The following is a 12500-nucleotide window of genomic DNA, read 5'->3' as shown; positions in this document are numbered from 1 at the left end:
ATAACTTTCTATTCCTGGATTAGGTGACAAAACCAGTGAACATGAATTTGTGTGACTTATCATTATTATGGGTTGATTAGTTTAGTGCCGTGGCTTCTCCTCCTTCTTCTTCTCCTCCTTCTTTTAGCTGTCCTTCTTCTTTTTCTCCTTCTTCTTCTTTTTCTCCTTCTTCTTCTTCTTCTTCTTCTTCTACTCTTTTGTAGGTTTGTAAGATTTCAGTCACAAACTTTGAAAGGAAAAGGCTCAAATCATTTTCTCATTTCTGTCATCAAATCATGGAAATAGAAGGAAATCAACCATTAAAGCCTTGAGTTGACTTCCATAAAGACTTGAGACCGTTCCTCTTTTTGGAGTCACAAGCATATGAGAAAAGTTTGGTTTGGTTTAGTTTGGGCCCAGCGTCAGATGGAACACGTCAGGATAGAACGTGGCTCTGTTCTGTGAGTCCACTCAGTTGATTAGTCAGATTATTTATCTAGCAGTGCCGAGCCTCTTCCTCGTGCGTTAACCTCTACGCTCTTTCTCGCCCCCCTGTGGCAGTGGAATGTTTTGACTTCTCATTCCGAAAAATCTGCAAATACTGGAATCCCCGCCGACAGAGTACACACACTCTAAACACGCCACACACACACAGCTGAACGCTCCGAGCAGAAGGGTTTTTATATCCAACGACATCATCATCTGTTTTTGGATCAGTAAACAGAATCCTTGTTAGGGGGCCTCCTGCTGGCCACAGGGCCCCAAGCAGCCGTTAACGTTTCTTAATATGTGGGGCCGGCACTGCTGCCAGTCCTTTACAGGCGAAGCTGCCAGTCAAACTGTATTGTGTCGACCGGGCTCAACAACTTCTTTTCCCCGCATCATTGTGTGTTCAGGCACATTACAGCTCCCATTTCAATGACATTTGTGAAATTCATAATTTTTAACAACACTACTTAGCATTTCCCATAATAGGGAGCTTCCTTTTGCCTTTGAGCCGCGGGAATGAATGAGCTTCTCACCGCAGACAAACCATGAGCCGCTGACAAACCGACAGACTGGAACAGGATGTTGTTGGTTTTGGTCTCTTTGTGTGATTTGTTATGTGTAAGAGAAAGATGTCCGCCAGCGTTTTGCCTTTAACTCATTTCTGTTTGATTCTGACGCAGCTCTGTTTGTTTGATCGCCTCGATGTGTTTTATTCTGGCTCTTTAATATTCCTGCTCTGCTGTTTGACTTTTCTTTGACTTTGCTCTGGTGACAGATTTGTCTTGTTTGAGTCTGAATCAGTTTGTTGGTATGAAGGTGGAGGGAAACTTTACTTTCCTCATTTCAGTCTTGACAGCCTGACAGATCACATTAGTGGATTGATTCCATTATATTCTTCGGTCCAATTGATGTAAGAGGTAAATTATTATCTGCATATATTTTCATGAAGCATGACATGAAGCTATTTTGCTGTTTTAAAGGTAGGAATGTCATTCAGAGATACAGTAAAGTGGCTAAAATGGAGGCTGTGATTTCATTCGATCACCTGCAGACCTGCAGCAGGTTGATCTGCAGCAGGACCCGTGTTCACGCTGCGCCCACGCTGCATCACTGCATGCGTACGGCGCATCAGGAGCTCCTTCCTGTGCGTTAGAGGCCTTATTTTTATCAACACAGGATGTCGCCTCTCCTCCACACCTTAAACAAACATAGGACCAGCCAAAAAAAAAAGGTTCAACGCTAAGAGAGGACGTCTAACACACAGACACACACACACACACACACACACACACACACACACACACACATGCAGGATAGATCCTACACAGCAAGAGAGCAAGACCCTTAAGATGAAGCGAAACCCTTAAAGGTTACCGAAGCTTCAGGATAAAAATGTCTAACTTTTCCTTTTTTTTCCCCGATCAGTTGACTTTGATGTGGGTCCAGACTTTTCTGCCATGAAATGAAATCCAAACATCTGAGCATTAAACCACTCAAGCTCCCTGTGTGAGGTGGAAAGGCGTTCAGCGTCGCCTTGGTGCTCCTGAGTGCTCTCCAGTTAATTATGGGCCAAGTTAAAAGCTTTGTTGATTTACCGCAGGCCGGCGACTGACAAAGACTTATAGCTCAATCATTTAACCATGACGTGTCATCATAATTTATGATTTATGATGGTTATTAAGAATATCGACGTGGAAACATGAAGTACGACCCTGCTGTCATGTGGCAGGGGGTCGAGTGGGAGACGGTAACCTGTGCAAACCTGAGCACCGCCACAAAGCAGAGATCGCCGCTTCTCTGCTTCTTCTCAGTGATCAATACGCAGTATGATGCAGAGGATTGTTCTCCATGAGCCATAAAAACCTTCCACTAGCTCTTGATTTGAAGATAATCGCTGCTGTACTTCACTTTGAAGTAACACGACCATCACACTGAGTAAATCTAATGTTATTACCTCTTTCTGTGCCCTCAAACGTTCCCTCTCACGTCTCATACAAAACGCTTCCGTGCCCGAGCCGGCAGGAATTTCCCAGCGACTCCTGGAGGACTCGCTGTAATTATGTTTGCCTGTAATGTTCTGTAAGGATGACGGAAGAACAAGATTGAGGTTTAGGCCATTAGAGAATGAGAGACTCTGTTCAGACCTTCTCACGCTGCAAAGACAGAAATCTGACTGAACTCATGTGAAGGAGAAGCAGTTAAAGTGAAAAATGACGGGATTTAATTTTCAGGAAAATAATGGGTCGAGGTCAATTGAGCATTTTTGAGATTTGTTGTTATTTTCCCTGATGGACCCTTATGGATCCATGAAGACGTGCTAAAGCCTCTACAGCTGTTAGTTCTGTTAGATACTAATGAACGTCTTTATTTCTTTCATGCTCCTTATCTTTACCAACCTCCGGGTTCTTCCTCACCTCAGGTTTGGATCCCACAAATAATCGGAAACTAAAGAATCAGCTACACTTAATAACTAGTTTTAAATTTGTGGTTAGACCTTGACGCTCGTCTCTAATCTCTAAACCGTGCGACTCCCAACAAAATCACACATTAAACTCACACCAACAGGATTTTTGGCAGAGAAGAAGATGGTGAATTTGCGGCGGCACAGACGGACCCTCAGCCTTCCCCCATCTGCATCTTCCCCCTTCTAATATTGAGTCAATTAACCTAATGGAACCTGCAATTAATTAACTCGGCAAACACAATGATTAAGGACCTGGCAATCAAGTGAGTGGGAGGAGTCCGAGTGGAGCTGATTTAACGCTAATGACTGGCTGGAATCTCTCTGATGGGGGAACCAAAACCCCCCATCAAAGCCCAGCTGCAGCCCCCCGCCACCAGCCCTCCTTCTGAAGACACCAACGCTCAATCGCCACCAAGCCTCCACCAGCCGCATTTCCAACATTTTTGACTAAAAAGCGACCGGAGTTCTGCTTCTTCCGTCTGTTCTCTGAAGCTGAGACGCACTCGGGGAGGGCGGGAGGCCTTACCGTGTTCCTGTGGCTGCTGGCTCCGATTGGTCCTCTGAAAACCCCTTTGATGCTCCTCAGCTGGCCATCGCGCAAGTGAGTGGAACTGATCACGATGTAGTAGCACGCCATCGGTCACGCCTGCGTTCAGTTCGCCTAAACCTCTGTCAGTCCGGCTGCTCGGACCGTCGAGGAGAAAGTCTGAAACTGGGGGAAAACTTTGCTGGTTTGCTTCCTCCTCCTCCTTCTCCTCCTCAGCTTTCTCCTGCTCTCCTCATCTCTCCTCCGCTCTGCCGCTTGTGGAAGTGGAAATGGCAAAAAACAGAAGAAGAAGAAGAAGAGGAGTGCAGCTTTCCGCTCCTCCTGATTTATTCTCTCTGTTCCCTAAGTTTCTCCGCCGACTCTTTGACTCTCTGGCTCCTCATCACTCTCCCCCTGCTTGTCTTTGTCTCCCCTCCTCTTCGCTCTCTCTCTCTCTCTTGCTCGCTCCTAAATATTTCACTCTTCCTGTCTCTTCATCCCTCTCTACCCATCCATCCCCGCCTTCCTGCTCCACTCCCCTTTAATCTCGCTGTCTCCTCTAAATGTTTCAGAATTTCTCTCCCTTTGTCTAATGTCCTTCCTCTCCAGATTGTCCGTCTCCCTGTAAATGTCTCTTTTTAAGTGTTCCCCTCTCCAGCTGTTTTGCTTCCATCTTTCTTTAATCAATCTTTCTCTGTCATTGACTCCCTTTCAACTCTTTCGCTCTAAATGTCTTCTGGAAACCTCAGTCGTCTCATTGATCATCGCAGCTCCTCTCCTCATTTCTTTACTTTCTCTCTCTCTCTTCCACCCGACCTGTCCTCTTCCTCCCTCTCTTCACTTGGTTTTCTCTCTATCCTCCCTTTGTTTTCCTCCCTGTCCTTCCTCCCTCGTTGTCTCCCTAAGTGGAGAGAGAAGGGGGGGATACTTTTTTCCTTGCTGTTACTATCTCCCCGTCTCCTCTTCTCTCTCCATCCCCTGCTCGTCTCTCTCTCAGCCTCTGTCTATCCTTGTTAGAGGGGAGAACTCTGTCCTCTTCTCCCTCTCTCTTTCTCTCTCTCAGGCAGGCAGCTTCCTCTCAGATGCTCTCTCCTCTCCTGTGCTGCGCTGCATGTGTTCGGTTTCTCTCTCGCTCGCTCTCGCTCTCTCTGGCGCGCTCTCTCTCTCTCGCTCTCTCTCTCTCACTCTCTCTCTCTGCTGATCTCTTGCTCTGTGGCCAGCAGAGTGGTTTGCTCCTCAGTTACCCGCGGTTACCATCTGCCCTTTTAACGCATAGAGTGCTGACGCTTGCTCTCTCTCCTCCTTCTCCTCCCTCCCTCCCTCCCTCCCTCCCGCCTTCTTTCTCTCTCCATCTCCATCTTCCTCCCTGACTTCCCTCTCTCTGTCTCTCTCTCTCCCTCTCTCTCTCCCTCTCGCTGCATGCCTCTCTCTTGCCGTCTTTCTTCTCTCTTTAATCATCTCCTTCTCCCTGCCTCCCCCCCTCTCTCTCTCTCCAAACCAAAGGGAGACAAAAGCTCCACCTACTGGTGAATGCAGGGATGACAGAGGAGAGAGGGAGAGAAAGAGGTAGAGAGCAGCTGTTTATATTCCGTGCACGTCTTTAATCTTGTGGAGTTTGTCATTTCTACAGTTTTGCTATTCATAGAAAAATTTTTTTGCCTTTAACACACAGTTTCACTTCATCACCTCCTGAGTGCTCCAGAGACTTAACACAGTAAATCTGTCCAAAGTCCAATTCTGTCAAATAACAATAAACTAGTGCCTTAACTTATTCTAAATGTATATATATATAAAAGTATATATATGTGTGTATTATTGGAGTTTTTGTAGTCTATCCAGAACAATATTTGTGTTTCATAGCATTTTATGGATCAGAATCAAACACGCTTATATTCAGATTGATCTTCATCCTCATGCATTTTAGTCCCAACTCTGTGATCATTCTGCAAGTGATTGTGCCAAAGCTGCAAAAAATATAAACATTCTTCTTGAAAAGTCTTCATATTCTGTACTGTAAATATTTCTCTAGCCTTCCCTCATAAAGTTAGAGAGACTTTCCCCCCATGGCTGAACCTCAGACTGCAGGTGGACGAAACACAGCGTCATGTGCTGAGTGAAGGTTGTTTAGATGATGTTTACATACCAAGGCTGTGAAGTGATTCTACCTTTTCCTGCTTCTATCTAACCAAGCAGCTTCTCTCTTACGCACCGCAAACCCAGCGTGCGGCTTCACTTCCCCTCATTTGGCGTTCCTGCACGTGCAGAGGCTCAGCTCAGTCCATTAGAATCTTCCAGGAAGCTTTCAGATGCTCACCATTGTGGCAGACACTTACGGCCGTGTGGAGTGCAGAGGGTGAAGATGGTGTCACGGGGTCACGACCTCTGTCTTCTCCCGGTGTCAGACAGCAAACGTGCAGCTGCTCGTTTGACAAACTGCAGAGGAGACAGAACAGACTGACGCGCAGTTACAAAGCGTGTTAAACCCTCCACATCCCCACATGAAAGAAGGGTTGGGAACTGATGGATTCTGGTCCATCTTCAGTGAAAAGGAAGTGTGCATAGAGCAGGAAACGAGGCCGTGCTGAGGTACTGGAGAACCAGGATGGAGAACCTCTGCTGTTAAGACTGAATGGATTGATCGGTGACATTTGTGTCCTGGTTGCTAACTAGGATGCAGAGCTGCAACCTACATGAAGCTTCTGACGTTGAAAGGATTCATCTCTGCACTGCTAGAGTCGGACTCCTCGTGTCTCTTTTCAAATGGCCGGTTGAAGAAGTGTGTGTGTGTGTGTGTGTGTGTGTGTGTGTGTGTTCGACTCGCCCCCTCCAGAGGAATGTGACCCATCTGCTCCTGGAGCCCCCCTGCTGTTCACGCTGCCCGTCAAACTGCTTTCCTCAAGTCTGAGCGCCGGTGTCAATGTGCACCGGCCGGTACCGCATACGGGCTCTCAGAGGGACTCAGAGATCCACAACCAGAACCAACACAGCCTCTCCATCTCCCCGTCTCTCCATTGTCTCCTCCGGATCAAAACTGAGCAAAGAAACTGATCTCCTCACATCTCTGCGTTGCCTTGGTTGGTCTTGGCGTGTGTGTGTGTGTGTGTGTGTGTGTGTGTGTGTGTGTGTGTGTGTGTGTGGTTGCACTTCAGTTCCTTCCTAATTTAGCTCTGAAGTCCTGAAGTGTCCAAATACCAAAAGTGGATTCTGAGGTTAGATCTCTGAAGGCGTTAAATACCAGCGGAGATGTGATGAGCTGTGCAGCAGCGGTAGCAGTTTGTACCTGAGTGTCGTTATGAACATCCAGATGTGTGTGATTGCATAGTAGCATGATATTAGCTGGATTATCTGAGGATGAAGATGTGCCCTCCTCATCCTCTCTGCTCCTGTCCTGGTGTTCAGCTCAGAGATGCAGGATGCCGGTCCAGCGCCTTAAATCAGCGCCTGAGTCTCTGTTAATAAAGAGCTGGAGCGCCGTGCTGAGATTGCCATTTCCATCATCTCATTCTGCAGCGATGCAGTGACACACAGATCAAATCTCCGCTCGTGTTTCTACCTGAACGACACTGAATTACTGCGCTGGCATCACCTTTCGCTCGTTGACAGATTTTCCCTGCGACTGTAAATTGTCGACGTCCCCCCCAGAGCCTCTCTCTGGTTTAGTGGCCTAATATTGTTTTTGAGCTGTGAGACAAACAAAGTGCACCCTAAGAGGCTTATCTGATGAATTTCCTTTGCCTTTGATTCCATGATCCCATTCTTAATAAGCTTAAGACCCTCCCACAGGCTTTTCTATATTTTTTTACAGAATAACAATACAGCCCAGCCGGTGGATGCTGTATTTTGCCTGTTAGAGAAGAAACACAAAAAGCTCCAATTTCCCTGCGGCGGCTTGATCATCCTGATGTGACGTTTTCAGGAAATGAGAGGATGAAGAAGGCCTGACGCTCCTCTGACTGCCTCCAGGCAGATTACCATTTACAAACACCCTTACAAACAGACACGCAGGCAGCACAGCAACACCAAAGCTGCACCATAGAAGAAGACAATAGAAGCAGAAAGAATGAATGTATTTTTAACAGAACGAGTGCAGAAGACGTGAGATGAAACGTTAACTTCATACATGGAAGATACAGCAGATTAATATGGAAATGTGTTTGTTTGGGAAGAAACTACCTGCAGGTCTGTTTGGCAGAGTCCAGCCTGCTGGCCAATCAGAATAGATCTGGCGGGCCTTAAAGAGACAGTACCTTAAACGTCCTTTTTTCTCTCAGTGTGCATGGCAGTGTTGCAGTCACTAAGAGTAGAAGTAGATCAATGTGGGTTTCAAACAAAATCGAAAATCGTTTTTCCTTGTTAAATGTGATGAAAGCGTCCATTGTGTTTCACTCTCCTGGCTTCCTGTGTGAAGAATACTTGAAAAAAACAGATAAACGCTTCATAAAGCAGCTGAATCATCCAATCGTCCACATTTATAAAGTGAAGACCTATAAAATCAGCTGGACTGTATCAATATGCAGCGTGCGACACCGGCTCAGTTTAGGGGAGTTTGGCCTTTTCTTTGGTGTTGTTCAACGCTGTATCAGTGCAGAGGGTCTGCGATGAAGACAACTGCCTCTCCCCTGACATTTTTCTGACATTTTACCGTCTGGATGAGTGTGGCACAAGCTGTCCCATCTGCAGAGTCTCATGGGGCAGAACCACCGCCGCAGTCTGTGCAGAGAGGCAGAGGAGCGGCGTTATATACTGTAGAGTCGCCGATAATGGCCCTGAACGCATCGCCACATCCGCTGGCCTGCTGGAGCTTATCAGATCTGATGACCAGCAGGAGTTTATCTACATTTATGTGCTTTGCGCCCCGTCTTCCTGAGCACATGGACATAAGCAGCTCAGGACCGATGTGTTTGTGTTACTGGATACATTTGTTCTGTTGTGCGGAGCAGGAATGAAAACAGCTCAACGCGGTCAGAGTGAGTGCTCCTCAGAGTGGAGGAGACACACACACACACACACGTGTAAACAAGGAGAAATGTTTAAATTCAAATATTGGGACACCTGTAAGTGTTCCACAGGAAGGAGAGAACACAGAGATCCTTCCTGGAGCCTGTTAGCAGGAGTGTGACAGAGACGTGCTTTGAGTAATCACTCCACGGCTTTAAAGAGGTGTTAAATAATCTATGACCTTTATAGGACTAGGAGGAATTGCAACCAATTTGGCAGAACTCTCCTCCAAGTTCCTGGCACAGTAACAGCCTGTGCAGACACACACACGCACACGCGCACACACACACACACACACACACAAGCTTGAAACTGACCGGCAACAAAGCTGCATTTTCCTAAAAACAGATGAATAAGCTGAATTGAACAGAAACGTCTGCTATAAAGATGTAGTTTACATAATACTGTGATAATGATGATAATAATAATGTAACATATACTGTAGATCATGGCTGACACCTTGGCTGTAACCATAATGGAGTTATGCAGCAGAGATCCTTGATGCTGACGAGTTTGTGTTTACCTGAGCCGGCTCTTTCAGCCAAATTCAGCTTAGACCGATCCACATCTTAGTCAGTCTCTGTTGTTGTGCATGTAAACGTAGCGAGAGTCTCAGTGGGTCAAACCCCCTGCCGGCCCTGAGTGTGAGTCTGTGTGTGTGTGTGTGTGTGTGTGTGTGTGTTTCCTCCAGGGCCTTTGGTTCCCCCCACCATTTACAAACGTGTGCTAGGTGAATGCCATTGCCCTTGAACCAAGGCACTAAGCTGTGGACAGGCGGGAGGTTAAGCTTGATTAAATGCAGAGGACAAAATGGGCAATAATGCGGATTACTAAAGTGTGGAAATAACAAGAGTGTTTAGAAAAAGTGCAGGGTTGCTTTTCAGTGCAGATTTTACTGTCGACTACAACAAGTCAGAGAATAATTATGAGTCCTCTGTCTAAAGCCTGCCACAGTAAACCTGCAGTATAAACCCCTGAGTGAAGGCAGCAGCACTTCAGCATGCACAGCACCAAGTGTGACTCTGGTGTTGGTTGATTAGCAGATAAGTCAACTGGATTCTCCCTCCTCTCATTATCTAGCAGGCTAATTACAAACTAATGATTCCCAGGCCATGCGGTAAGTATTTCAACTTGTTCCAAAGTTGTGAAATTGATAGAATGATAGAAGGATGCAGGAGGGATCCATAGAATTGATTTTGTACCCATTTGTTTCACTGATAAAGGATCGGTGACGCACCTGAGGAGAAATACACGGCTCCATCAAATACATGACTGAGGAAACGATCAATACTTCTCAGATATCTGCTTCCAAAACCAAGAGAATTCAAGCAGGAAGCAGAGATCTAACACAGCTTCAACCCAATGGAAATTAAGAGACAAAACACACATTTCAGGTCATTAGATGTTTTAGAAAAAGGAAACAGGGTTGCCACACACACACACACACACACTTCTGTATTGCATGCATGTATGAGCAGTTGGCACATTCACACTGATGTAAAGTCCTTTAAGGTTGAATGGTTCCTCAGGGTTTGTAGCCTTGTAGCTGCCGGTAGAATCCCGGGTTTGGGCAGATTGAGGGTCTGGCCTTCTTCACCTGCTTGTACGCCTCATCAAACGTCAGCCCCTCCTTTAACATCAGGTAGCCAATCAAGACAGAGGATGAGCGTGACACGCCGGCGTTACAGTGGACCAGCACCACGCCGTTCTGAGGGGAGAGAGACAGGAAGAGCGTGAGAGAAAGGAGCTGAGGACCCACAGGAGGACCTGACTGATCCAGGTGGGTCCTGAAGGCTCTGTGAGGTCTGAGACCCTCCCACCAAGATGAGACCAACAACAACCCACCGCTTAACCCTTAACATTAGGTTTGAGGATTAGGAGTTTAGAAACATATAGCTCACAATCTGTTTAGTAAATAAAGCCAAAGTAGAAAAGAAGTGTAGGAGATGATTTCAGCTTTACTGTGAGTGTGCCAGAGTGAAAACCCACAATGGGAGATTCCATCATGAATATTCATGAGGAGTGTTTACCTTTTAATATGTATGCTAATGTCACTTATCCCCCACTAACTGATTTCGTAAATATCAGCAGGAAGTCACACAGAAATGTATAAGTCTCTGCTAACTTCCATCATATCTGCTGCATCACGTTTGACCTTGACCTTTTACAATTTCCAACCCAAACCGGGGATGAAGGTCCTGGCCGTGACCCCAGCTGACCTGCCAGGTTTACAAACCAAACCCGCAAAGGACTGAAACGTCTGCAGCTTCAGGGAAACTGGATCTGCTGCAGTTTTCCTTGTAGAGATTCTTCCTGTCTAACTTTGTGAATCCCCTGGATATTCATATTGGAACTGAACATGCAGAGCTGCAGAGTGGAGGATTGACAGATCTGTGCCTGTGGTTGTGTGTGTGTGTCTCTATTATTAATATTAATGATAATATAATTATTTGAATGCCTAGAGTGCCTGACTAGAAATTTGATTGTTAAAATTCCAGCCACATCTGCAGACAATGCTTCAGGCCCAGGGCTCATTGTGAAGCTCACTGTATTGACACATTTGCCTCTTTTATGCAGCATGGAGTCTCTCTCTTTCTCTGGCGTCTCTGCTGGTCCTTAGAATAGAAAGACAACGGAACAATAGAGACCTTTTATCATTTATAATCATCTAACTAACTGAGCTCACCATTAGAGTGTTCTTCTACTCTCACTCTACTCTCAAAGTCCTGTATGGACAGACGTCTTAGAGCTCCACCTCCTGGGAAAAGATGGCTACTGCAATTGAGTTCATCAGCAGGGAAGTCTGGCCTGATAGTTTGGAATAATTTGAGTTGTTGTTGCATCTATGATGACAATTAAGAACATTTTGCAGTGCATTTAAGGGATAAAGTCGATCTAATCTAATCTAATTCTTCATATCTGATACATCTTTGTCCTCAGCATGTAAGCATGTGAAGCTGAAACGAAGTGGGTCCCAGGACAGAAGCAGGTGGGACACCAGGAGGACGAGTGAGACGAGCACAAAGGAAGAACTGAAACCATTCAGAAGGTAAGAAAACTGGAGCGAGCGACCACATTGATCAGCACGCCCACAGACTTCACAAATCGAGTGTGAACCCATTTTATATTCAGTGGAGATGTCCAACCAGATGACATCATCATAAGTGTCTCTGCCTGCTGGGCCGGCTTGGTTGCGGTGCAGACACACATGTATGGATTTCAGAGTGTGTCAGTGTTTCAGGCTGTTATCAGTGAGTCGGCGGCTGTCTCCTTTAGTCTATCAGCTTGTTTCCCTTCCCTTAGAAAAAAAACGACAATAACATTTCCTTGTAATTGTAATGGTTTAAAGAAAAACACTTCCTCCGTCTGCAGCCCGATCCATCACAGCCAACACTGAGACTTCATTTGGTTTTGTCAGAGTTCCTTGTTTTGTCATTATTTCATCGCGGCTGACTCCAGTGTTTTCATGTAGGAGCTCACATCGCACTGTGGTCAATCTCCTGACACTCGCAGGAAAGAAGAAACTCTGACAGGAAGTAATCGCTTGGAAATGATTCCATACGTCGCGTCGTGGAAAGAAAGCGAAGAGACAGCCCCGAGAAATGGACGACTATTACTAAATGACACCAACAGCGTGTGTTAATATGAGCTCAGACCACCGGCTGTGTGTGTGTGTGTGTGTGTGTGTGTGTGTGTGTGTGTGGTGTGTGTGAGTAGATTGCGAGTCACAATCCCTGAGTTGTTAAAATCCAAATCACCTCCAGGCGTTATTTAGGCCGTCCCCTCTCCCTCCATCTTTATTTACTTTGTTCCGTCTCCACGCCGCCTGAAAGGACTTGGCTGTTGGTTAACGATTATTGATTGTATATTACTTTTTACGCCGCGCTGAGGGAGAATTTATGGCCCATTATATAGCCTGAGATAATTCTTGCAGACAGCTCCACAAAATAACGAATAATAATGGGGAACAATTTCTGCATCTCATGTCTGCTGTGTGCAAACACATGCTGTGTGTGTGTGTGTGTGTGTGTGTGTGTGTGTGTG

The 12500-nt window shown here is 46.0% G+C and overlaps 1 protein-coding gene across 3 annotated transcripts in view; it reads right to left on the bottom strand.

Annotated features, from left to right (window-relative positions):
- Positions 1-9851: 9851 nt before the first annotated feature.
- Positions 9852-12500, bottom strand: part of LOC143015428 (dual specificity protein phosphatase 19-like) — a 9432-nt gene continuing 6783 nt past the window's right edge. For 2 of the 3 annotated variants that reach the window (XM_076169404.1, XM_076169402.1), the window contains exon 5: positions 9852-10164. In XM_076169404.1, the coding sequence (XP_076025519.1) occupies positions 9982-10164 (183 nt within the window). In that variant the 3' untranslated portion in view covers positions 9852-9981. The remainder of the gene's footprint in view (positions 10165-12500) is intronic. The other variant, XM_076169403.1, reaches the window with a different exon arrangement.

The sequence above is a fragment of the Genypterus blacodes genome, unplaced genomic scaffold (genome assembly GCF_046128005.1).
Source record: "Genypterus blacodes isolate CSIRO-AG114 ecotype Tasmania unplaced genomic scaffold, CSIRO-AGI_Gbla_v1 ptg000201l_1, whole genome shotgun sequence".
Classification (NCBI taxonomy): domain Eukaryota; kingdom Metazoa; phylum Chordata; class Actinopteri; order Ophidiiformes; family Ophidiidae; genus Genypterus; species Genypterus blacodes.
Note: the sequence above shows the minus strand (reverse complement) of the source record. Positions and strands in the feature narration are given on the sequence as shown.